Below are 26306 nucleotides of genomic sequence, written 5' to 3' on the forward strand. Positions count from 1 at the left end.
ATTGCCGCTGGCCAACAATATCTTCTGCACCAGATTCATCTCTTCACAGAGGTCCACGCCTAAGTCTAGCCAGCCCCGGCACCCGAGGGTTCAACTTAAGGGGAATGAGACCTGGTATTGGCAAAGTTGCTGTTGGGCCTCTGCTCCAGCCAGCTCCACCTGCTGACGGTGAGGGCCTGCAAGGCCCCTCCCTGTGAGTAGCACCAACCTCACCTTGATCTAAGGGTCCACCTCTGCAACATAGGGAACATACAAAGAGCACTCAATTAATTTATTGTAACACCCTTCCAGTTATAGAAAGGTGTTCAGAAATCCCTCAAGCAGAAGATTCACAAGCAGATTAATTTTGACATTAGCTAACTGCTTGGGGGACATTGTGGGAGGGAAAGGGATAAAGGAGAAGGAGCAAGAATTGGACAAATTAATGGAGAGAGGACCATGGAATATTTTCAATTGTATTAGATCCGGAGTGGCCAGCTTCGGTTCTTGAGAACCACAAACAGGCCAGGTTTTCTAAATATCCATAATGAATATGCATGAAATAGATGTGCATACAATGGAGGCAGTATATTCATTGTGGATATGCTGAAAACCTGGCCTGATTGTGGATTTTGAGGACAAGAATTGGTCACCCCTGTATTAGATATTTCTTTTGATTGACCAGCGTGGTAGTTCATTTATCACCCTTCTCAATATGGGGCCTTGCTATTCTATATGGGGTCTCATAAAGACTATAATGGTGGTTTTGGTTTAAAATGATAAACAATTTAGAGACAAGATAGAGAGCAGCAGAATTAAAATAAAAACATGGGATAAGCACAGAGGATCCCTAATGGCAAAGAGGTTAGGGGAATAACTGGTATCTATGGCGTTACACCATGAGCAGAACTAGGCCAACTAAATGGGAAAATGGTCTTTATCTGCAGTAGTCATATTCTATGATAGACATAGAAACATGGTTTTGAAATTATAGTATTGCACTCTACTTGCAGAGGCACAGGTAGGGGTGATAAGGACATAACAAAAGACAGAGAAAGGGTGCACAATGCAGTAATACGGAAGGTCATTGGATAGTAGGGCTGGTACCAGCAGGTTACAATTCCCCAGAAACCAACCAGGTCAGTGTTGGCAGGTTCACCCTGATTGGGTATTGTTAGGTACCTTCCTTTTCAGTTTTTGATTTATTTTGCCTGGAAATTTCAAGGTTGTAAAAAAACTAAGGAAGAATCTCAACTGGGCAGACCTGATAGGCCAATTGGTTTTTATCTACCATCATTTACTATGTTATTATATGTACTTGGACATCAGGGCTAACGTATGGTTGACTCAGATGCTGAATAAGGCCCATGCATATGGATGAAATGAGGGAAAACAAGTTGTGGATAGCCATTCTCTTTCAACTGATCACTGCATCCTCTGGCAAAATAGGCCAGTCAGGCAGATTAACCTGGTATTGAGCAAGCAGGATGTATGTTGATGTTACAATAAATTTGTTCAACTTATGAAATCACATAAACCTTTCAATTAAAGCGTAAGGCCTATGGTATAAACCCAATGTGCTACAATCGTTGCCAGTAGTACCTACATTATTTATAAAACACACCATCAACTAGATGCCTAATATTTAATTGACCTTCATACTAGGCTTCATCATGGAGTAATAAAACTTTTTGACTCAGCCTTTTAAATAATCATTGGTCAGTATTGTAACCATATATCTTTTTTTTGAAATTTTTTTTGATGCATAAATTTGATTTTAAAAGATCAATTTCAACATATCTTTAAGTATAAATGCTGCTGTTTTTTCATGAAGCCTTTCAATCGAAAAAAGCCCGACATGGGACCATGTTTCAAATGAATGTTCTTTTTCAAGGGCACTGTATACAGTGTTATGGATCTGTTCTTCTGATATTTATCATGGCGAATGAGCATTCTTTTTCTGGCTTAATAAAAAAGATATATAGTTACAATATTGACCAATGATTATTTAAAAGGCTGAGTCAAAAAGTTTTATTATTCCACGATGAAGCCTAGTATGAAGGTCAATTAAATATTAGGCATCTAGTTGACGGTGTGTTTTATAAATAAAGTAGGTACTACTGGCAACGATTGTAGCACAGTAAATTTGTTTATGTCTTACCAAATTGTAAATTCAAACAGCTGTGTTGTTTGTGTGGTAAAACATGCAGCCAACAAATGCAGCAAGTAGTACTGCAGAACTAGTGGGAACCTTCACATGAAGACAGACTGTCTTTTAGGGCTTCCAGTCTTGTATAATTATCAGTGATGATGCCTTGGCTCCAAATTTATTCAAAGGTGAAGGAAGCAGCAGTATTGCAGAAGTGGTTTTCAATGGATTTGGAATTCCTTATTTTTTCCTAGTGGGCATGGGTAGGGTCTAAAATTCTTTGCCGATTAAGCATTTTAGAAAGGCAATTAGGAAAAATATGTATGTTGAATTGGGCTTGGGCAGGATTATGGAACTGTTTGCTGATTCTCCATTTCAGGTTATGAGGCTGTTTTCTTTGGCACTACTGGTAATACCTAAGAAGGACCCTGGCAATTACAGATTAATTGAAATATGTCATTTCCAAGAAATCATTGGTGAATGATTTTGGGCCACGGTATATGCGTTCTGTGCAATATATGACTTTTGATTCAATAGTGGCTTTGGTTAGATGGGCAGGAAAAAGGGCTTTCTAGCAAAGATAGATTTCGGACTGCTTTTCTCTTGCTTCTAGTATATCCAATAAGTTTCCCATGGTTAAGAATTTATACTTTGGGGATTTGTATTTTGATAGATGCTTGCTAATGGACTATTCCATCTCCTGTAATTACTTCATAAGATGTGAATCGGTTATTTACTCTTTCTGATAGTAGAAAGACTAGGGGGCACTCCATGAAGTTAGCATGGGGCACATTTAAAACTAATCGGAGAAAGTTCTTTTTTACTCAACGCACAAGTAAACTCTGGAATATGTTGCCAGAAAATGTGGTTAGTGCAGTTAGTATAGCTGTGTTTAAAAAAGGATTGGATAAGTTCTTGGAGGAAAAGTCTGTTACCTGCTATTAAATTCACTTAGAGAATAGCCACTGCCATTAGCAACAGTAACATGGAATAGACTTAGTTTTTGGGTACTTGCCAGGTTCTTATGGCCTGGATTGGCCACTGTTGGAAACAGGATGCTGGGCTTGATGGACCCTTGGTCTGATCCAGTATGGCATGTTCTTATGTTCAGCATATCCCTAATGTATAGCATTGAATGAAGAGGCAGACATCATTGGCATCTGAGAGACATTGTATAGGGAGGATAACCAATAAAACAGTGCTATTTCGGGGTACAAATTACATCACAATGATAGGGTGGATCAATTTGGTGGTGGTGGTGGAGGATAGCGCTATATGGTAGGATTGGCATACAGTCAAATTGGATAGAGATCCTGCAGAAGTATAGCACTGTGGAAACTTTATGGGATAGAAATTCCATGTCTGATGAGGAAGAGTATAAAGATGAGGGTATTCTGCCATCCATCTGACCAGAATGAACAGAGAGGCAATGAAATACTAGCACAAATTAGTGAAGCTAACAAATTTGGCAGTACAGTAATAACGGGAGATTTAAATTAATCCAATATTGACTGGATAGATGTCCCATCAGGACACGCAAGGGAGGTAAAGTTTTTAGATGAAATTAATGACTAGTCCAGGAACCATAGAGAGGGTTAGCAATTTTAGACCCTAGTGGAAGAAAGGATTTAGTGCAAGAGGTAACAGTAGTAGGGCCGCTTGGCAACAGTGATCATAATGCAAAAGATATGACTTAACAAGCAGGAGGACATTAAGGAAAACTACTGCTGCATTTAACTTTGAAAAAAGAAACTTTGATAAAATGAGGAAAATAGAAAAAAACTAAAAGGTACAGCTGCAAAAATCTAAAGGCGAATTTCAAAATTCCTATGTGTGCCAAAGCCAGGAGATCTGCACAGAAGTCAGGCCGGCATGCACCACGCGGATTTGAAAAAGCACGAGTATGCGCTTATCTCCTGGTACGTATACAAAACTTTCTTTCCAAAACAGGGGCATGGTCTAGGTGGGACATGGGCATTCCTAGATTTTTCAATGAAATCTGCATGTAAGTGTTTACGTGCACAAGTGAGCACCAAGGTTCCCTGCTGTGTAACTTTACTTCTGCTATGGATGGCATGTAAATCCTAAAACAAAAAAAATTAAAGAGGTTAGTGGGGTTTTAAGGGTTGGGGCTAACAGGGTAAAAGATAGGCTAGTTAACTAGGGGGTGGGGTTAGGAAGTCTTATCTAACTGGGTGAACTGGGAATGAACTGGGGAACCTGGTAATTGCATCAGCATGTGTGTCTACTATAGTCCCCACACTTCCATGGTGGAGGTGGCATCTGTAAGCACATGCAAGTGTCTACATAAAATGTTGCACACATGTACATGCATACAGCCTTTTCTCTACCATGCATGCATATAAGCGTGTATGTTATACAATGACTGCATATATTGGCACAAGCCAGCATACATGTGCACCCAACATGGCTGTTTAAAAGTTACCGCCCCTGAGTTTACATCAGATGTGGACATTATTTAAAAATACCAACAAGGAAGTTTAAACCAGATGTATTCCATACATTTAAAAAGGCAGAATGAAGACCAATTGCAAAACAGGTTAGTATAAGATGAGAGGCAATTTTAGTTAAAAGATCTTCTTTCAACAAATGCAAAGAGGATCCACATGAAGAAAATAAGAAAAAGCATAAACCCTAGCAACTTAGATGCAAAAATACATTGATAACGCAGGCAAAAAAAGAGAATTTGAAAAGAAACTTGCTGAAGAGGCAAAAACACAAAATACAATTTTTTTCAAATATATCTGAAGCAGAAACCCTATGAGAGTTGGTGGGACCATTAGATGTTCAAGGGGATTAAAGGGGCACTTAAGGAATCAAAAGCTATAGTGGTAAAACTAAATGAATTCTTTGCTTTAGTGTTTACTGAGGAGGAAGATAGGGAGAAACCCATGCCAAAAGTGGTATTTAATGGTGATGATTCGGAGGAACCTGAAGCAAATTATAATGAACTTGAAAGATGTAATAGGGCAGATTGACAAACTAAAAATTTGCAAATCATCTGGACCAGATGATATACATGCCAGAGTTCTAGAAGAACTAAAAAATGAAATTGCAGATCTATTACTAGTAATTTGTAAAAATCGTTTGTTGTATCTGAAGATTGGAGGGTGGCCATTGCAATACCATTTTTTTAAAAAGGGCTTCAGGGGTGATACAGGAAACTGTTAACTGGCAAGCATGACTTCAGTGCCAGGAAAAATCATAGAAACTATTCTAAAGAACAAAATCACAGAACATATAGAAAGACATGGTTTAATTGGACACAGCCATCATGGATTTACCCAAGGGAAGTTTTGCCTCACCAAACTGCTACATTTTTTTTAAATAAACATGTGGATAACAGTGAGTCAGTGAATATTTGTATTTAGATTTTCAGAAGGCATTTTACAAAGTCCCTCATGAGAGACTCCTGAGAAATCTTAAGTCAATGGACAGGAGACAATATCCTAATGTAGTTTGCAAACTAGTTAAAAGACAGGAAATAGAGAGTAGAACTTAATATCCAGTTTGATCAGTTGAGAAAAGAAAAAATGTAGTGCCCCAGGGATCTGTACTGGAACTGGTGCTTTTTAACATATTTATAAATGATCTGGAAAAGGGAAAACGAGACAGGTGATCAGATTTGCAGACAACAAAATAATTTCAAGGTATTAAATCACAAGTGGATTGTGAGAAATTTCAAAAGGACTGCAAGACAGGGTATCCAAATAGCAGATAAAATTTAATATGGATAATTGTAAAGTGATGCACATAAGGAAAAGTAAATCAAACTGTAGTTACATGACATTAGGATCCATATTGTGGGTTATCACCCAGGAAAAGTATCTAGGCAGCATCATGGATGATATTTTGAAATCCTCAGCTCAGTGTGAAGTGGAAGTCAAAAAAGCAAACAAATGTTAGGAATTAAAAAGGAATTGAAAATAAAACGGAGAATGCCATAATACCTTTATATCACTCAATGGTGAGACCACTCATGGAGTACAAGTCTGGTAACTGCAGCTCAAAAAAATATTGCTGAACTAGAAAAGATGCAGACAAGGGTGACCAAAATGATAAAAGGGATGGAATGGCTCATCTATGAGGAAAGGCTAAAGAGGTTAGAGCTGTTCAATTTGAGAGAAGAAAAAGTTGAGGGGGGATATGATAAAGGTCTACATAATCATCAGTGGAGTAGAAAGGGTAAAGGTGAATCAGTTGTTTACTCTTTCAATAAATGTAAAGATTTAAATATAAACTTAATAAGCACATTTAAAACAAATTGGCGAAAATATTTTCACTCATCATACACTTAAGCTCTGGAATTCATTGCTGGAGGATGTGGTAAAAGAGGTTAACATAGCTGGGTTTAAAAAAGTTTTGGACAAGGTATTAGAGGGAAAAGTCCATGAACTATTATTAATCATATAGTCAGGGAAAGTCACTACTTATCCCTTGGTGTTAGCAGCACGGGATTTATCTACTATTTGGGATCCTACTAGGGACTTGTAATGTAGATTGGTCACTGTTAGAATTAGGATACTGGGCTTGATGTCCCCTTGATATGACCCAGTTCTTACGTTCTTATGTTCTAACTGCTGGGGTGTAGTGGAAACATTTTATTAGGGTGACTAAAAGGTTGTATGATGATTTCTGGGTTTTGGTAGCAAATCTGTCAGATATATGTCTATTATAATTATACTTTTATTCTGTCTCTAACAGAGATCTTGAGCATTAATCAGTTGCAGTGGGGAATGTGGGGTTTGTTATTTACTGCTAAGGAGTCTGATGTTTACCTGCTTGGCTGCGAGTAATGGTTCAAGTTGGAGATAATTTGAAGTATCACCTTTTCAGATTTGTTCCTTTTAGTAGTCACTTTGGTTAGCTGGGGTGGTAAGTTATGTGGCAAAAAAGGTGATATTCTGGTGTGACAACTTAAGAGTCATTGAATTAATCAAACATCAGTTGGCCAGGTGTCATTGAGTTTCTGATTTATTTCAAGAATTTCCATTCCACTGCTTGTATCTCAGAGCCTGTGCTTGGGTGAGACACGTAGGGTTCAGAAAATGCTATTCCCAATTCTCTTTCATATTCAAAGTGGCCCATGTTCATTAATAACTGGAGTGGATCAGAATGGCACACTTGAACTGTCCTGATTACCTCTGGTGATTTGGGACCTGGAAGCCTGGGAATTGTTAAATGCCTCAGGAGCTTTGTCCACATGCACGCTTATGTGGGGGGCTGTAATAAGTTGCTGTTTTTCCGATATGATTGTGGATGGCTTGGTGGCCCAGTAGTACTCAATGGAATAATGGTGCTATACATTGGATATGCAACAGCGTGTACCGTAGTGTCAACTCCAATGCTGGACTTCTGCTTTTTCATAAAAGCTTATGATTGGGGTAATCCAGCAGCAAGCCTCACTGTAAAACATTTTATGGGGCTGAAGTAAGTTGCACGCGCTGGCCGACTGCCGGCACACGATCCCCAGCACAGCAGCAAATATGGCCGCTGTGCTGGGAGCCTGACCCCGCCCCTGCCCCGGGACTTACATGCATCCCGGGGCTCTACACGCGCCGCTGAGCCTTTTTAAAATAGGCCTGGTGCGCGCAAGGCCGGTTATGCGCGTAAATCTTTTAAAATCTGGCCCATTATATCCCAAATTCTGTGTGTTGTCATTTGCTCAAGGATTTGGAAGAGGGGGATGTGAGCCAGTAGATCCTGACTACCTATGTTATTAACTATAATCTGTTTTTATAGAGAAATTCTTCTTTTCTCAAGGTAAAATAATTTGACCCAAAAAATACCTAGCACTGCATCATTAACTTGAGTTGATTTTAGCTTCTTAGTCTCCTTCGATTTCCTTTACTGTTTCAGTGCAGATTGGTTCAGAGCCTTAGACCATGTTCTATGAGCTTTATGTGATATCCTGCATGAATTTTTGCAAAGCTTTATTTCTGTGTTGTTTATATAAAATAGCCTCAGGGTTGGTCCATACTATCTATTTGCACAGCCATATCTTGGAAGTGCACCTAGACAATATTTCCTGGAAACCAATGCGATGGAATGAAACGGATGAATTTGCAATACAAATTGGGCCCTAGCTGGTGTGATTTTATATATTCCTCAATAATTCAACAAAAGGCTCCATACTGAAAGAGACTGATGGAGCATAACAATTTGCAAATGTTTCAGAATTTGGAATTGTGAAGTCCTAATAGCTAACCGAACTTAAAAATGTAAGACGAATAGTAAGGTGTTAAAGGTGGGCTCGGGTCGCTATCTCGGGCCCACATATGACAGAAGCGCGCGGGCAAGAGCAGAGCAAATCGGCAGGGCAGGCTCAGCAGGAAAGGGGGGGGGAGGGGAGGGAAGGCGAGACAAGCTGAGGCGCGGGGTAGGGGCGCCGGTGGCGCCAGAGGATGACGTCAGCGGCCCCATAAAGGGGCCGCAGCTTGCTGAAGGCGTTCCTTTTTGGATCGCCTACCTCAGGAGAGACAACAGAGAGACAGAGGCATCGGCTCCGTTTCTTACACATTACGGATTCGCAATTTCCATTCGCTTCACAGCTTAACAGTACAGTAAGATTAAAAAAAAAAAATAAAAATTGTTTATTCGCCATTAATATGCTTTTTGCCTTACTGTTTTTCCTGTCCCCTGTTGTCGTTGCCTTTTTTCCGTTCCACGTGGTTGGGCCGGATGGGTTTCCCGTGAGGCAGGCACAAAAACGGCGTGCGATCTATCGAGCCAGTCTGGCTCTGCACACTAAGTGCCTGCCCCTAGCCCAAGCAGACCATGGTTCAAGGCCAGCCAAAACACCTTTTCCCCGTTCGCAGCGTGCGATCGATCCTCCGTTCGCAGCTTGCCCACGCAGCCGTACAAGGTTTTCCCGTGAGGCAGGCCCCGGAAACAGCGTGCGATCGATCCTCCGTTCGCAGATGGCCCACGTGGCCGTCCAGTTAGGGAGGGAGGTGGCTTTACTGTCCAGCAGGGGAGATTCCCCCCCCCCCCCCGATCGTGCATACTATTTACGCCGCCAGCTGCCGTTCGTCCCCATTTCGCTGGCCCCCTTCTCGGGACATGGCCATCGTTTGTCCTTTCCACGCTGTTCCCGGATCGCTGCCATTGCGCGCACAGTTGCGCTACCCCCCCCTTTTTGTCCGTTGGATGCATCGTATTGTCCGTGCATCAGGAGCGGCGTTCCTTTTTGGATCGCCTACCTCAGGAGAGACAACCCGCCCTCCCACCCAACATTCTGCCATATGTTTAGATAGTGATCTATGTTAGTTAGGAATTTCTATATTTGTTCATGTTTTGGGGTATGTCGCAGCTGATGGGGGCGGGTACCCGGGCCGGTACAGGTGGAGTACATGTGGTGCTGGTGTCATCACGCTACGGCGGGGTAGCCGGGAGTGTTGGGAGGTATATGAGGCGATGGCCCCCTTGCTCGGGAATAAGGCGGGGGGCCCGTATCGTCTGGCTGCCTTGCTTGGTCCACGCGGCGGGCAGCAGTAGAACCCTCCCCCCTTACCGGTGCGGGTATTTTTAAGAGTTAATATGTTATGTTTAAATAAAAGCTGCGGCCAATTTTATACCAACAACTGAGTCTGTCTAGTCCCCCTCTTATTTTTCCTCCTCCAAGTTATACATCCTTGTTATAATGTAACTTTACTCTCCTTCAAATTGTATTTACTGTTTGGTTGGTTATAGTTCCTAATTGTTTGATGTAAACCGAGTTGATTTGATTTGTATCAAGAAATTCGGTATAGAAAAGCCTTTAATAAATAAATAAATAAATAATAAATTTAATAAATAGTCAATTGAAGAGTATTATAACAAGGGCAACGGTGTCAACGCTTAATCTAACTACTAGTAATTCACCGGGAGATGAGCGACAAAGAGCATGTAGCAGCTGCTAGCGTCATTGGACGTTGCTGGATGTTACCAGGAAAGTAAATGGCAGTTTATTTTTCACAATATGTTTGAGTTGACCAAGTGATCTTTTTCTTATCAAAACATCATATACACACAAGTGAATTAATATGATGCTATGTTTAGTTTGTAAATAGAACTGACATTTCAGAATTTATATGATTGTCACAATGAATTCTTTGTTTTTCAAAGGAAGGCAGATATTTGTTTTGCATTAACAAACAACACAATAGTGATATTAAAGGGACTTTGAAAAGCTTTCTGGTATCAGACTTATAAACAAATAAATAATACAATTACATTGCAAAGAATAGCAGTGAAGTAGTCATGTACTAGGTTTGAATGGTGAACACGTGCGCGCGTATGTATGTGTATGTATACTGTATATCTATATCTATCTATATATAGTTATAGATATAGCTAGATACAGAGAGAGAGAGAGAGAGAGAGAGAGAGAGAGATGTAGGTGTAGATATATCTTGATGCTGCATAAGGCCCACAATCTGAAAATACAAATAGATTCCATTAGGTGCATTATGCAATAGTTTAGCAGCAACAAATTGTTGAAAATAGTTTTCACTTAACACCACTAAAATAAATTTAAATAGAACTAATAGGTGATTCTGTATACTAAGGAGACAGCAATAGAAGTAATAGCAAGGAGTTTACATTTTCTTTGGCATAGATAGAGAGGAAAATTGTTTGTGAATCTATTTACACAATCTTTCACTGTAATTTTGGGCTGTTGCAAAGCTTATTTTCGCATTCTGTTACATAAGTTTTGTAAATTTTTTCCATATGCCTTCATATAAATATTTTATTAAATATTTTGCATTTGTGTAGACAACAAATGATGATAAACACAATCTCTACAATGCAGACAAACTCTTTGCATATATGTATGTAAATTTAGTAGTACATACCAACAGTTCTTGGTACACATAGCCTACTACATGCAATTCATCATGGCCATCCTCTTCCCATGCAATAGGAGAGACAACAGACAAACTTTAAAGAAGTAACCAAAGCACAAATAACAAAGACCCCTCTGGTATATGTTTAAACATACTTGAGAAGAAACTGATTTGACATCCATTCATAGGAATAAACACCCTTAGAGACAACCTATATTAACAAAAAACAGAGATGTTACATTTACAGTACATACTAGTCATTTACAAAAATAAATTCGGCCTTAGTTTCAACCAGTCAACTGGTTTGCAGGGCAAAGAATAGCCCACACCATAACTCTCAGTGCTGAAAATGGTTAAGTCTGTGTGTGTGTGTGTGAGACTATGGGACACCAGCCCCACAGAGTGAAAATTCAAAATTTCTTTGTGCATATTGTGTTAGAGAATTAAAATAACTATTTTTTCATACATAATGAACTCATCCTAATGTGCTTCACATCTCTGTTTAAATTTAAATTGCTGTTTAAAGGTATTGGAAAAAAAAATCAGAAATTGCCAATTGTTTTGTTTTTCTAGCAGAACTGCAGTAATGGACTCCAGCAATGTATGACCTCCTATTTGATAGGGACCGATATGAAATTTTACAAGCATGACACACTAAGTCTTAATTGTTGATCAGTCTAGCTCAAAAACTGGACTGTTCATATAAAGTTCAGTGAAAAGCAATGTTAAATTCATTTCAAATAAACACAGTTCAGAAGGGATTTGTGAAGTAAACAGTACATTTCTAAGTGCAAAAAATAGAAAGAGGTCAAATAATGTCCCCACATATGCTTTTACCGAATTGGCACTAATTACCTTTTCTGAAAAGCAAATGCTGAAATAAATATTTTTTTGATATAAACAGAATATTCTCATTTTTACTTGTTTAGAACTACTGGATAGATTTTTAAACTGCTTTCATAAGGTTGCATCATTGTCTAAGAAATTCATTGCCATGTTTTTTAGAATTTAATTCTTTATAGTCAACCATGAATGTGCTTTAAGCATTATTTCACATGAATGACCAAAATTCTAGTAACATAAACTAATAAGCTGACTTTCTTCCACTTTTATGGTCAGTAGTTCTGTGTCTAATGTAATGAAAGTAACTTTAACACATATTTTAGGGTGCATGTCTTGAAAATCTGAGTTATAGGTCCTATATATACTTAAAATAGTACTGAACTTTTCATGCCTAACTAAAGTTTTTCTAATCTGTTCAGCTTTCAAACATTTGATTTTTGTACACCAAAATTATTAAGATAATTATGATCTGCCTTTTGTATAGCAGTAGCAAAAAGGAATACAATAGCAATCTTGCCCATGCTTTCCCAGTAAAGACTGGAGTACAGCCAAAATAATGAAGGTCTTATGATCAATTTATTTAAAAACAAAACAAATAAAAAAAAAACCCAACTAAAAAAACATAAACAAAACCAGAAAAGGATTACTTTTTGATTGGATTTAGGTAGCACAATTCTTGTTAATCGTAATTCTTTTGATCCAAATAATGAGAATTAGTAGATGACAAATGAGCCTTAAGTCAGGCCTACAAGGCCTACAGAGTTCTGTGGACCCACTTTTCAAAAACAAAGTGGGTCGTGCTTGCTGGGCAAGGCAAATGTTACCATTACCAGTAAGCTTGTGATATGTATAAAACACACACACATAAAAGAAACTATAGGAATATGTCAAACACTGATGTTAAAAAACCTCCCATTGATTGTGTTTGACACATTTCCTTCCACGGATTCCAACCTTAGGAGCACAGCATCTGGAACTAAAGTGTCTTAACATTTGCTCAGTTCTGTAAGTCGCAGACAATGATCCCGTTCTTTGTAGATGTGTTTTATAATAATAATAGCTTTTTTGAAGGCTTTCTGACTCCCTGATTGCTTTCAGAGCTCAGTCACCTGCAACATTTTAAGTTTTCAAGAAATGCAATCCCTGCAAAAGGTCACAGACAGTGGAGCGAGCAGCCTTGAAAAAAAAAAAAAAAAGGGGAAAGGAGAAATCCATAATAGCATAGGTTTACAGCATCTACTAGAAATTACTCGATATCTTTGTGTGCTACAAAAGAACTCAAACACATGGATTCTGCTGGAACTGGATTGAAAAGGGGACTATGGGTAACGGTCAGCAGACAAGGTATGAAGTGTTCTCGTGAAGTATGTCATTCGCATGAAGTGTGACAGTCACAGAAAAGATTAAAAAGGCATTCCATATCTGCTAGGTCATTCCATGGTCTGAATTTAACTGGTTATCCAGGTGTCTTCTTATAGGAGGAGCTACATGTTGAGATTTATCCACTTACAAACGCATAAGTTTTGAAACAGCAAAGGACATTTGTTCATTCACTCGCTTTGAGCTGATCCACAGGAACCGGAGAATGCAAGTCTGGCAAAGGATAAATTGCTCAACCATGCTGGAGAACCCAGTAAGTCACAACACCTGTGAGGATGTGGCTATGTCGTCTTACTCTTGTTAACTGGTTTGCCTCCGTTCATTATTGCAGATGCACTTGTGCTTTTACTGGGAGTCACCCCAGCCTTTGGTACAGTTTCTCCGACATCATGCAAAGATGGTTCTCGATACATGGCAACTAAGAATGAGAAAGAAAAACAGAAGACAAAGGCACTTACTGACTTGCAACTTGATCAAGAGTTACATATTTTCTCCAGCTTACATTGACATTAATAGTGTGTTTAAAATAATCCATTGTATACATAACGCCTTCAATCCAAATGTCCCTCCATGCACTGTACCTCTGATGTACATGCACAAATGAAATGTATTTTCTTTCAGCAAATAACAGTTTTTTAAGGATCTGTAAAGGCGGAATGCAATTATTCTATTAAGATTTTTATTATATGAATACTGAGCTTATAACCCTTCAGACTTTCCAATGTTTCATTTTCATAATAGCTTATTAAAGCTGAATTCTGTAAGTTTGGGAATCTAGGCACTTATTATTACTATGGACCATGAAATTTTATTTTCTGTTACATTTAGTAATGCAATTTACTTTTTCTTATTTGTACAAAAGAACGAGCAGCACATCATTAAAAACAGAAACTGAAACATTAATTAAGGCAGAGTTCACCGTGATCATTTTTCAGTTCCTCATAACTATCTGTGTATTGTTAACAAGATCATGCAACACCTGCATCTACCTGCACACTTTGTGATGTTCCAGACAATGTGTTCATCCTATTTTCCAGTGATCCTCTTTCTAGAAGGCATCTTTCTGTACTCTTTGGGGTAGATTTTTTAAAACGGCGCGTTCGCGTACTTTTGTTCACGCTCCAGGCGCAAACAAAAGTATGCTGGATTTTAGTAGATACGCGTGTAGCCGCGCGTATCTGCTAAAATCCAGGATCGGCGCGCGCAAGGCTGCCGATTTTGGGCAGCCGGCGCGCGCCGAGCCGCGCAGCCTGCCTCCGTTCCCTCCAAGGCCGCTCCGAAATCGGAGTGGCCTCGGAGGGAACTCTCTTTCGCCCTCCCATCACCTTCCTCTACCTAACCCACCCCCCTGGCCCTATCTAAACCCCCCCCCTACCTTTGTCCGGGGATTTACGCCTCCTGGAGGGAGAAGTAAATCCCCGCGCGCCGAGACGCAACCCAGGGGCGGTTCCGGAGGGCGCGGCCACACCCCTGGACCGCCCCGAGCCGAAACCACGCCCCCGGGCCCGCCCCCAAAACGCCGCGTCCCGCCCCCAAAACGCCACGTCGATTGGCCCCGCCCCCGACACAAAACCCTGGGACTTACGCGAGTCCCGGGGCTCTGCGCGCGCCGGCAGGCCTATGAAAAATAGGCGCGCCGGCGCGCAAGGCCCTGCTCGTGTAAATCCGCCCAGATTTACGCGAGCAGGGCTTTTAAAATCCGCCCCTTTGAGATCTGGCTGTGATATAAAGTCACAGTTTACTAATGGCTTACTCTCCACGGGGTAATGGCCATAGACGAAATAGCCACGATCAAGTGGTAATAAAACCCACAGATAAAGGCGGAGCTATTGTGGTACAAGACCGAGAGAAATATGAGATGGCGATGATGGAACATCTATCCAGTGGAGGTTATTATACAGAGATGGACTATGATCCAACCCCAGCATTGGAGGAGGACATCAAGAACCTAGTTGAGCAAGCAGCATTCTTGACAACAAAGGAGAAGAGTTTCTTGATACAAAAAGATCCAAGAATGCCAGTAATATACTCGGTACCCAAAATACATAAGGATTTACATAATCCACCGATAAGATCGATAGTATCTTTGAATCAATCCATTCTCGAACCTCCGGCAGTATTTGTGGATCGCCATTTACAAGAATTTGTGCAAAAAAACCTGTCATATTTAAAGAACACAATACATTTTTTAAATGTATTAAAGGAGGTCACTATTATACCAGAGGGCACCATTCTTGATACATTGGACATTCAATCATTATACACGCAGATCCCTCAACAATCGGCCCTAGAGGTTGTGATGAAGGAAATCTCACACCATGATCGATTGAAAAGGGTACCGGGTGATTTTCTTGTGGCGTTAACAAAAATGGTATTGTTCAACAATTATTTTTTGTTTAAAAGTAAAATTTATCATCAAGACCATGGTATCCCCATGGGATTCTCTTTAGCCCCGGCGGTAGCCACCATGTATGTGGCAGATTTTGAGGTTAAGTTCATATACACTTCAGAGTGGTGGCAGTATATAGAGCACTGGGAAAGATACGTGGATGACATTTTCTTTGTGTGGAGGGGAAGTGAAGAGCAACGTGGTGAATTTACACAATGGATTAATACATTAGATCACAATTTAAAATTTACAAGTCAACAGAGTAATGAACGTATAGCCTTCCTAGACGTGGTGGTCATTATCTCGGGTGAGACATTACATACCACTGTTAATAGGAAACCAACAGATCACAATAATTTATTGCGTTATGAAAGTGATTACCCATTGGGTTTCAAGCAGGGTCTTCCTGTATCCCAGTTTTTTCATATAAGGCGGATCTGCGCAAACCTAGCTGAGTTCAAAGTACAGTCAGAGCTGCTCACTCAAAGATTTCTTGATCGTGGGTACCCAAGGAAAGTCAGGTATATAAAAACTAAAAATAAATAAATAAAATAAATAAGAAGAGTGTACAAAAGGGTGAGGTATAGTGATAGAGAATCGCTATTAAAGTATAAGCCCAATAAAGAAACAAGTGGATTGGTATGTGTTCTACCGCAAAGTACATCAACAGCAGTGATTAGACAGTCTATCAAGAGGCATTGGCATATAGTAGCATTGCATGAATCATTGGCAGAGGAACCATTAACAACAACTAAGAGGGTGCGGAATATCCGTGACCAAATAGTGCATAACCAAGAGAAAGTTTATAAAACATATGGGAAGGGTCAGCATAAGAAATGTGGCAAATGTACAGTATGTGCCACAACAATTGAAGGCACTACATGGATTCATCCGACCATGGGTTACACAGTATATAGGCATAGAGATACGGATTGCACCACCAAATTAGTGGTATATGCCATCATATGCCCGTGCTTAAAGGTCTATGTGGGACGTACTAGCAGAGCCATTAAGGCTCGTATTATGGAGCACAGATCCAGATTGAATACAGTGACTGTGTCAGCCCCTATAGTCCAACATTGTGTGGATCAGAATCACATCTTTGACCAGCTAAAGTGGACTGTGTTTGACAGCCTTGATGATAAGAAAAGCAGTATAACATCACTGAATTACCGGGAGCAGTCATGGATTTTCAAATTGCAGACTGAACAGCCCGCTGACTTAATGAACAATTGGATTGGTTGTCGTTGGTTTAGAGCTTTCTGATTGGTAGTTCCAGTATTCCCTGGGTTTGTTTAAAAAGGAAACAGGAAGTGATGAGGAGAAAGGAACCATTGGTGAGCGTCGGGAGGAGGCTCTGGTTGGGCATGATAGAAGACATATATTTCAGTTGCATGTTAGCGTTTCAAGTAAGAAAGGAAAAAAGAATGTTTCCTGAGGAAGGCAGTGCATGCCGAAACTTGCGCGAGTCGGAACATCGTAATATCGCCATACTATTCTAGTATATGGCGATTGAATATTGGACATGTAGGAGACCTTGAAAAGTTAAGTACATTTGAAAAACCTAAAATGGTTCTTGCATTCTTTACATTGGCGAATTTCTATGAATGTTAAAAGAAAAACAACAACATTGGCTTTTCCGGTACACTTTAAAAGATCAAGCTAATTATAAATTCAAAGTTGCATCAATATTCGCCAGAGTTTTGCAAACATTAATAGCCAGATATATAGTATATTTGTGGCTTTTTCGATGGTGATAAATTTTAGGAGGTGTGTACACACGTATAAGTTTTTAAATATAAAGATAAAAATTGAAAAAGTTAAATAAAATAAAAATATGAGTTATATGTGGGTGTTGGAGTCACACTCAAAATATTAGAAAATACATTCTTAAAAAATGGAGGTTGGTGGGTGTTAATGATTAAAACTGATGAAGGCATTTGGGTAAGTGCCGAATAAAATTTATGAAACTTCCATCCTTCCACCTAAAAAATTTTTTTCTAAATTAATTGAGAATAAGTTTGAGTTGGACAACAACACTTGTTTGAATAGATGGGTATTTCAGGTAATACTGAATATCAGAATATCAGAACTATTGTGGGCTGAGTATGCCATAGTGTGGCAAATGATTTAACATTGAGGAGAGATAGAACAGTTTACCAACCTGATCCATATTTCAACAAGTTTCGCTCCGATGAAAAAGGTAGCTGGTCAAGAATGTGCTATTGGTCTTTTTAAATGTAAAGTCTATGGTCTCTCTCTCATCAATTTATGATATTATAGCATTACAGAAGCTTCACTGCTTCCGTATTACCAAAAATGGTTTAAGGAGGGAGACTCTTTATGTCTGGCTCATGTCTGTCTGCCAGGCTACAACTGTGCCTACAAATGTAGATCTAAGAGGCAAGGGAAGCGTGACATCTATTTTTCAAAACTTTTATTTTATTTTATTGTAGCTCCTGGGTGGGATAACTGTCCCTAAAGACACACAATAATAAAACAGATCCTATTTGCAATACTTTATGGATACCTTAACTTCTGAGTGGTCCAGGGCCCCCTGTGGGGGGTACTCTTAGCTTCAAGAACCTTTTGCATCCATCACTGAAATCTCTAAGTCTCTTGATAGTAATAAACATGTTGGAAGCTGAGTGGTTTCCAGCTTCTTTTACTGTTGATCACATTTTATTTATTTATTTTTTTTAGATGTTCTTTACAGCTCTCTTGATGTTAAAGCCAATTAATTTTACAAGCTGAAATAAAATAATACATTTATGACCTTATTTTAGTAACGGTCTATTTGTAATAGCCAATTCCTTTAACTCTTTACTTTTCCAGTATCTCAGAGCTGAAAAAAGTGTAAACTTTCTCCCAATTTTATGTAATCTTTTTTTGGGAATAATGAGGATTCCAAAGGGCCATAAAAGAATTTCTTTATGTGGGTTAAGCTCCTCTGTTTTTTCCCCCCAATTCTTCTTTCTCGTGCGGGGGAGTCTTTCTGTGGGGGTTGAAGGATAACCTTCATGTCCCAGGCAGGGGAAACCTCATGTGTGTGTGTTACCCTTGCTCTTCGGGACAGGTACCTGGACAAAACAGGCAGGACTCGCTGGTTGGGTGTTGAAAATAATATTTACTGATATTAATTGGAGGAAAATCAATAAAGTGTATGAATAAGATGTCCTAATACATGCAGATTCCTTGTCTTTTGTGTAGAAGAAGTTTAGGTGATACATCCTTCTTTACAGAAACCTGGAACTTGTGATCCATCCGTGGTGTGGGTTGATGTCTGTACCAAGGGGCTGGGTCTCCTAACCAGGGCGGATGTCCCTTTTCCTGGGTGGCTGGTGGGTACATGCCTACCTGGTGCGAAGGTGGCGGACCTCACGCGTCACCTAGATAAGATTTTAGACAGTGCTGGGAGGAGCCGGCTGTCGTGGTACATGAGGGCACCAACGACATAGGAAAATGTGGGAGGGAGGTTCTGGAAGCCAAATTTAGGCTCTTAGGTAGAAAGCTTAAATCCAGAACCTCCAGGGTAGCATTCTCTGAAATGCTTCCTGTTCCACGCGCAGGTCCCCAGAGGCAGGCAGAGTTCCTGAGCCTCAATGCGTGGATGAGACAATGGTGTAAAGAAGAGGGATCCAGTTTTGTTAGGAACTGGGGAACCTTTTGGGGAAGGGGCAGTCTCTTCCAAAGGGATGGGCTCCACCTTAACCAAGGTGGAACCAGACTGCTGGCGCTAACCTTTCAAAAGGAGATAGAGCAACTTTTAAACTAGAACAAAGGGGAAAGCCGACAGTCGCTCAGCAGCGCATGGTTCGGAGAGAGGTATCTTCAAAGGATACTAATGATGCATTAATGATGCATTAGAATTAGGGCATCCCTAATTAAATTAAATTAAATTAACTTAATGGAACCATGTAAACCATTGTGATTGCTATACCGAACGACAGTATATAAAACTCTACAAATAAATCAATGAATAAATGAATCAATAAATAAATAAATCCTGACAGTGAGGTTCCAATAATAAGAAAAATAGTCCAAGTGCCTGTAACTAAAAACTCACCTGACCTAAAAAATTCTAACTTATCCCTATCAATTAAAAAGCAGAACGAAAATACAAACAAAAAACACACTTTGAAATGTTTGTATGCTAATCCCAGATGTCTAAGAAGTAAGATGGGAGAATTAGAATGCATAGCAGTGAATGATGACATAGACTTAATTGGCATCTCAGAGACATGGTGGAAGGAGGACAACCAATGGGACAGTGCTGGAGACCTCTTGCGAAGGCTCTGGCATGCAGGAGTTTGGGGATCTATATGGCCCGCTGATCATCACCTCCTCTTCTGGCCCTGACGCGGCACCATTAAAGGGTGGAGCAAGGCATGCGCGTGCACCTGAGGAGCCATGGCACGGCGGAGAGATGGTGGCGTCCTGCCACAGAGATCCGGGTAGGTGAGGCAGATATCTAAATTGGGTTTGTCAAAGCATCTGACAACCATAGTTATTGGAAGGCTTATTGCCTCTTTAAACTGAGCTATGGCTACTGTTGGAAAAAACCCCCCCCTCATTAGATTCAGGGGATATTAAACACTATTACCAAAATATCAGAGATCCAATATGGCAGGTTGGAGTCTCTCTATGTAGTCAGCTGCTTTATCGTTTCATCTTGCTTCTTACCTTCATCATTGGTAAAATGAAAGGGAATCACTAGAGCATGCAATCACTAGAGCATGCAATGGCTTCCCTTGTTAATCTAACAGTGAATATACATAAGATATTACAGTCTAATGAGATATCTCTAAATACACAATTGAAGAGTTAAAACATTTGGAACAGTGTATGAATCAAATTTCAGATGTTCAGACTGAGATGATACAGACTGATTCTGTGATTACTACAAAGAAATCTTTTCTAAACATTTACATAAGAACATAAGAAAATGCCATACTGGGTCAGACCAAGGGTCCATCAAGCCCAGCATCCTGTTTCCAACAGTGGCCAATCCAGGCCATAAGAACCTGGCAAGTACCCAAAAACTAAGTCTATTCCATGTAACCATTGCTAATGGCAGTGGCTATTCTCTAAGTGAACTTAATAGCAGGTAATGGACTTCTCCTCCAAGAACTTATCCAATCCTTTTTTAAACACAGCTATACTAACTGCACGAACCACATTCTCTGGCAACAAATTCCAGAGTTTAATTGTGCGTTGAGTAAAAAAGAACTTTCTCCGATTAGTTTTAAATGTGCCCATGCTAACTTCATGGAGTGTCCCCTAGTCTTTCTACTATCCGAAAGAGTAAATAACCGATTCACATCTACCCGTTCTAGACCTCTCATGATTTTATCATATCCCCCCTCAGTCGTCTCTTCTCCAAGCTGAAAAGTCCTAACCTCTTTAGTCTTTCCTCGTAGGGGAGTTGTTCCATTCCCCTTATCATTTTGGTAGCCCTTCTCTGTACCTTCTCCATCGCAATTATATCTTTTTTGAGATGCGGCGACCAGAATTGTACACAGTATTCAAGGTGCGGTCTCACCATGGAGTGATACAGAGGCATTATGACATTTTCCGTTTTATTCATCATTCCTTTTCTAATAATTCCCAACATTCTGTTTGCTTTTTTGACTGCCGCAGCACACTGAACCGACGATTTCAATGTGTTATCCACTATGACACCTAGATCTCTTTCTTGGGTTGTAGCACCTAATATGGAACCCAACATCGTGTAATTATAGCATGGGTTATTTTTCCCTATATGCATCACCTTGCACTTATCCACATTAAATTTCATCTGCCATTTGGATGCCCAATTTTCCAGTCTCACAAGGTCTTCCTGCAATTTATCACAATCTGCTTGTAATTTAACTACTCTGAACAATTTTGTGTCATCTGCAAATTTGATTATCTCACTCGTCGTATTTCTTTCCAGATCATTTATAAATATATTGAACAGTAAGGGTCCCAATACAGATCCCTGAGGCACTCCACTGTCCACTCCCTTCCACTGAGAAAATTGCCCATTTAATCCTACTCTCTGTTTCCTGTCTTTTAGCCAGTTTGCAATCCACGAAAGGACATCGCCACCTATCCCATGACTTTTTACTTTTCCTAGAAGCCTCTCATGAGGAACTTTGTCAAACGCCTTCTGAAAATCCAAGTATACTATATCTACCGGTTCACCTTTATCCACATGTTTATTAACTCCTTCAAAAAAGTGAAGCAGATTTGTGAGGCAAGACTTGCCCTGGGTAAAGCCATGCTGACTTTGTTCCATTAAACCATGTCTTTCTATATGTTCTGTGATTTTGATGTTTAGAACACTTTCCACTATTTTTCCTGGCACTGAAGTCAGGCTAACCGGTCTGTAGTTTCCCGGATCGCCCCTGGAGCCCTTTTTAAATATTGAAATATTGAAAATATTGAATTTTCCAAGACTGGCTACTATACTATCAGTTCTTTAAGGAATATATTTTGGAAATATTACATGCCTTCTGAGAACTCCCATTAGCAAGGCCTTGTTTGCATCATCTCAAGGGATATAGAGAGACAAGATTAAATAGGTTCAGGGGGGTAGGGTGACTGCTGAAGTTGGTGGTGCACCAGAAAATTTGCTGCTGCCATGTGCCCTAGAACACAGTACACCATTACTCTGGGAGCACTACTTTCCTTGATGCGAAAGCTTATCAGTTTTATGCTCAGCAACCCAATCCTTAGAGAAAACTTTAGCTAATCCCTTAAAATAATCGCCTAAATCTACTAAAGGCATTACAATAAAATGTGAACAAAAAAAAAAATTTTTCTGCAAGAACATTCAAAACCGCTTTCTGCATGCAAGTGAAATGAATAAAGAGTAAACTTATGTTTAAAATAGAAATGAGAGAGGACCATAATGCTGTAAAAGCTAGTGATAAGTACCATCATAAAAAAACGGAGCTGCATTATTTCATGGCCAAACATTTTAAGGTCCAATTTGCATGTAAATGTATATTGCAATTGAATAACGTAATGTATATCTTTTCTGAGCCTTCACAATTGTGTTTCTTTTTTAGACTCAAACAAACCACATGAAACTTGATGCATCAGCTATGTAGTACAGCACTGATGTTAGATTTTCTTTTTTTCTGTTTAAGCTTGGAACCCTTCCGAATCTCTCATTCTTGTGGTCTCAAAGGGCCTACGTGTAAGGAGAGCGCACCCTGGTGCTGTGGCATGGCTAATGCAGCCTAGTAGGTGAACCCATTAGGCCCACGCCAACCGCTGGAGAATTCACCCCGAGACAGAACAGAACCTGGAGCTCCACCTGCACCAGCCCCATTCTCCGAAGGTTGAGCCCTTTGGATCCAGAGGCCAGCAGCACGTAGGCAATTAGTCCCACAGGGCAAACAGACAGAGAGTACGAGGTCAGGGTAGGCAGCAGTCAGGAAATCAGGTTCAGGCCAAGGATCAGGACAGGCGGTGAGCAAGACGATTAAATCATTAGAACTCAGGTTGTGATATATAAATATATAAATTATTTTCTACCTTATTTTCTTTACTTTAGTTGTTATATTTCAAGCATGGGCCTAGATTCAAGAAATTGATATAATTATAGCAGAAATAGCGCCTGCAATAAAACGATGGGCATGATTAGAATAATTTCTAGTGTATCGTATCACAGAGGGAAGGATTTACGCGCGCAGGGCTTTTAAAATCCGCCCCACTGTGCATATTTTTTACATGCATAAATCAGCTTATTTTAGAATATGTGTAAGTAAATGAAATTAGCCAGTTTACCAATAAGTCCACCAGTTTGCCCATTCCTTCTCCAAGATACTTTCCTGGTTCTTCAGCCTCAACTCCTTCCAGTTCACCCTGACCCCCTACCCAGTAATTATTATAGAATAAACATGTTTAATATGACTTGCACCACATAATTAACAGGTGTAAAAATGCTCTAGTAAGTTGACAAATGTGAGCGCATGCCTTATAAAATAGCAACATGTGTGCATAATTGTTGGCCCCAAATTGGGTGCACCTCTAGATCACCTCCTTTTTACATGTGAACATATGCATGGGAAAGTGAAAATATGCACATATTTTTCACTTTTATAAAATCCGGAATACCCTAGTAGACGTTGCTGACATGCACATATGCAAAGTTTTGCGCACAAAACATTTTGAAAATTCATCCCTAAATGTGTAAGCTGCTGAATCTAACCAACTGATTTTCAATGGAGATATCAATTTTAAAATCGTATCTGTTTTTATTTAAGTGCCTTAAGCACACTAACACTACTTACTTAGCCGATCTACTGATACCTAACTTTCCAGCAAGAATGTCACCTTCCACACAGCAGGCTTTGCTGATGTTTCCTCCCCTCTTACTTGTCATACTGGAGACTACTTGTTGCACTGCCTGTGTTTGCGCTATCCGAACCCACTAACCCTGAATAGAAAGTTAAAGGCTTCGTTCTTTGAACAAACATTGATGGGGTGTCCTCATAAGGTTTAGGGTTAAAGATGATGTGTGAGCCCTTAGTTTTGATGTTGAGGAAGACATTCCCCTATTACAGTAAGTGTGAAATGTTCTTAGATCAGTTATTTTAGAGTTTATTGCATATTATATTTCGTATTAGCTTTTTTTTTTTTTTTTTTTTTTACTCTTCTAGCCTATCTTATCCTCTTTGGAGCTTTAGTGATAAAAGCTGAACTTCAAGCTTAACTAAATAAATAACAACTGTATGCTGCTGTGCTGAGCCTCAGCTATTCTTCCCTTGAGTAATTAGAATAAAAAGCAGTGGTATCAAAGTATTGACCTTGATTTATTGTACTGAGAAATGTCACAAATGATACGAAACCCATAACATCATTAATTCACTCCAGTACTTAACTTGTACCAACAGAGACACAACTTTTGAAAGTATGAAATACAAATTTTTCTCCAGAGAACAGCATAGCAGGGATGATCTATACCTTTGGCACGCTATCCGCTAATTGTTTTTGGAACACTTCTATTTGCTTATTAATTAAAAATATGAGGAAAAGACATCATGACCTATAAAAAAAAATGAAGTTAAACAACATATGATGAAGTTGTAAAGAAACAGAATTCCCTGATGCAACTCCAATCCTGGAAAATATGCAGGGATGCCAAATAGATTATTTCTAAGCAGATCATCTATTTTTTTTTATTTAAAAGAATAATAACCTGCACTTCATGTACAGTTCAAGGTGACACACAATAAAAATCATAAAATCAATACAAAAAAAAAACAAAGTCAAGAAAAAAAGTAACACAGAACTACTCCTAACAACTCTCTCCAAATGTTAACAACAGAAACCTATAAGACTGAAAGCTCATTATATCCTCACTACACCCACTGAAGGACCAAATTAGGAATTAGAATTAGGCAAAAGCTTATTTAAACAGGTACATTTTAAGCTTTTTATGAAAGGTTTGTTAGAAAGTAGTTTTCTCTAAAGACCTCCAGTCCCACCGACAGCATGTGCGGCAGATTCTTCAATGGCTATGCGCCAACAAGGTCTACACAAAGCTTGAGAAGTGTGTTATCGAGCAGGAATCTCTCCCCTTCCCTGGGTACATCATCTCCCCTTCCTTGGGTACATCATCTCCACTTCCGGCTTTCTCATGGATCCTGAGAAGGTAGCTTGTATCCGAGATTGGCCTCAGTCCTCAGGGTTTCAAGCATTACAACGGTTCCTGGGCTTCACCAACTTTCACAGGCATTTTCTCACTAACGTCTCCCAATTGGTCGCATCCCTGACGGCCCTGACCAAGAAAGGCACTAATCCCAGAGACTGACCCCCCGACGCAGTCACTGCATTCCTTCAAATGAAGCAAGCTTTCCTGCAGGAGCCATGTCTGTGCCACCCGGACCCAACGTGCCCATTTATCTTGGAGGTTGATGCTTCTGCCATCGCAGCCGGGGCTGTCCTAGGTCAGTTCTTCCTGAAAGGAAATTTCCTTCCTTGTTCATACTTCTCCAGGAAGTTCTCCACCATGGAGAGGAACTACGGCATCGGGGACAAGGAGTTCCTCGCCATGAAACTGGCTTTTGAACAATGGCGCCAGTGGTTGGAGGAAGCCCAACACACCATCATGGTCTACACAGACTACAAGAACTTAGAGTACCTTTGACAAGCCCAGCGACTGAACTCCTGTAAGGCATGCTGGTCCCTATTCTTCAATCGGTTCGATTTTGTGGTAAAATATCGACCAGCAACAAAGAATCTCAGAGCTGATGCCCTCTCAAGGGCCTACAAGGAAGATGGGGAACCGGAGCCTCCTGGGTACGTGATCGATCCTGCTGGCTGCCTCACACCCTGTCCCGGCAGGCAAATGGCAGTACCCACCTGACTTCATCAGCGAGTGTTAGAATGGTCCCACGATTCTCGGGTAGTGGGCCTTCTAGGCCAGGCCCGCACACTACTCAGACAATATTACTGGTGACCCCAGATGAATCAAGATGTAAAGGCCTATGTGAATTCTTGCCCCCACATGAGCGCATCAAAAGTCCATGGTGGGGTGACCTTAGGGGTTTTTATAGCCACTTCCGGCCCGCAAGGAACCCTGCAATTAGATTATTTGGGTCGTCATAGACCACTTCTCTAAGATGGCCCATTTTGTCGCACTGCCCAGTCTTCCATCCGCTCCTGAGCTGGCCAAACTGTTTACCATACACATCTTTCGCCTCCATGGACTACCTCGCCA

The 26306-nt window shown here is 40.1% G+C and overlaps 1 protein-coding gene across 1 annotated transcript in view; it reads right to left on the reverse strand.

Moving 5' to 3' along the window:
- Positions 1-10936: 10936 nt before the first annotated feature.
- FGF14 (fibroblast growth factor 14) overlaps positions 10937-26306 on the reverse strand; it is a 419021-nt gene continuing 403651 nt past the window's right edge. The window contains exon 5 of the mRNA XM_029604517.1: positions 10937-13618. Within this exon, the coding sequence (XP_029460377.1) occupies positions 13482-13618 (137 nt within the window). The 3' untranslated portion in view covers positions 10937-13481. The remainder of the gene's footprint in view (positions 13619-26306) is intronic.

This window comes from Rhinatrema bivittatum, chromosome 5, assembly GCF_901001135.1.
Source record: "Rhinatrema bivittatum chromosome 5, aRhiBiv1.1, whole genome shotgun sequence".
NCBI lineage: Eukaryota > Metazoa > Chordata > Amphibia > Gymnophiona > Rhinatrematidae > Rhinatrema > Rhinatrema bivittatum.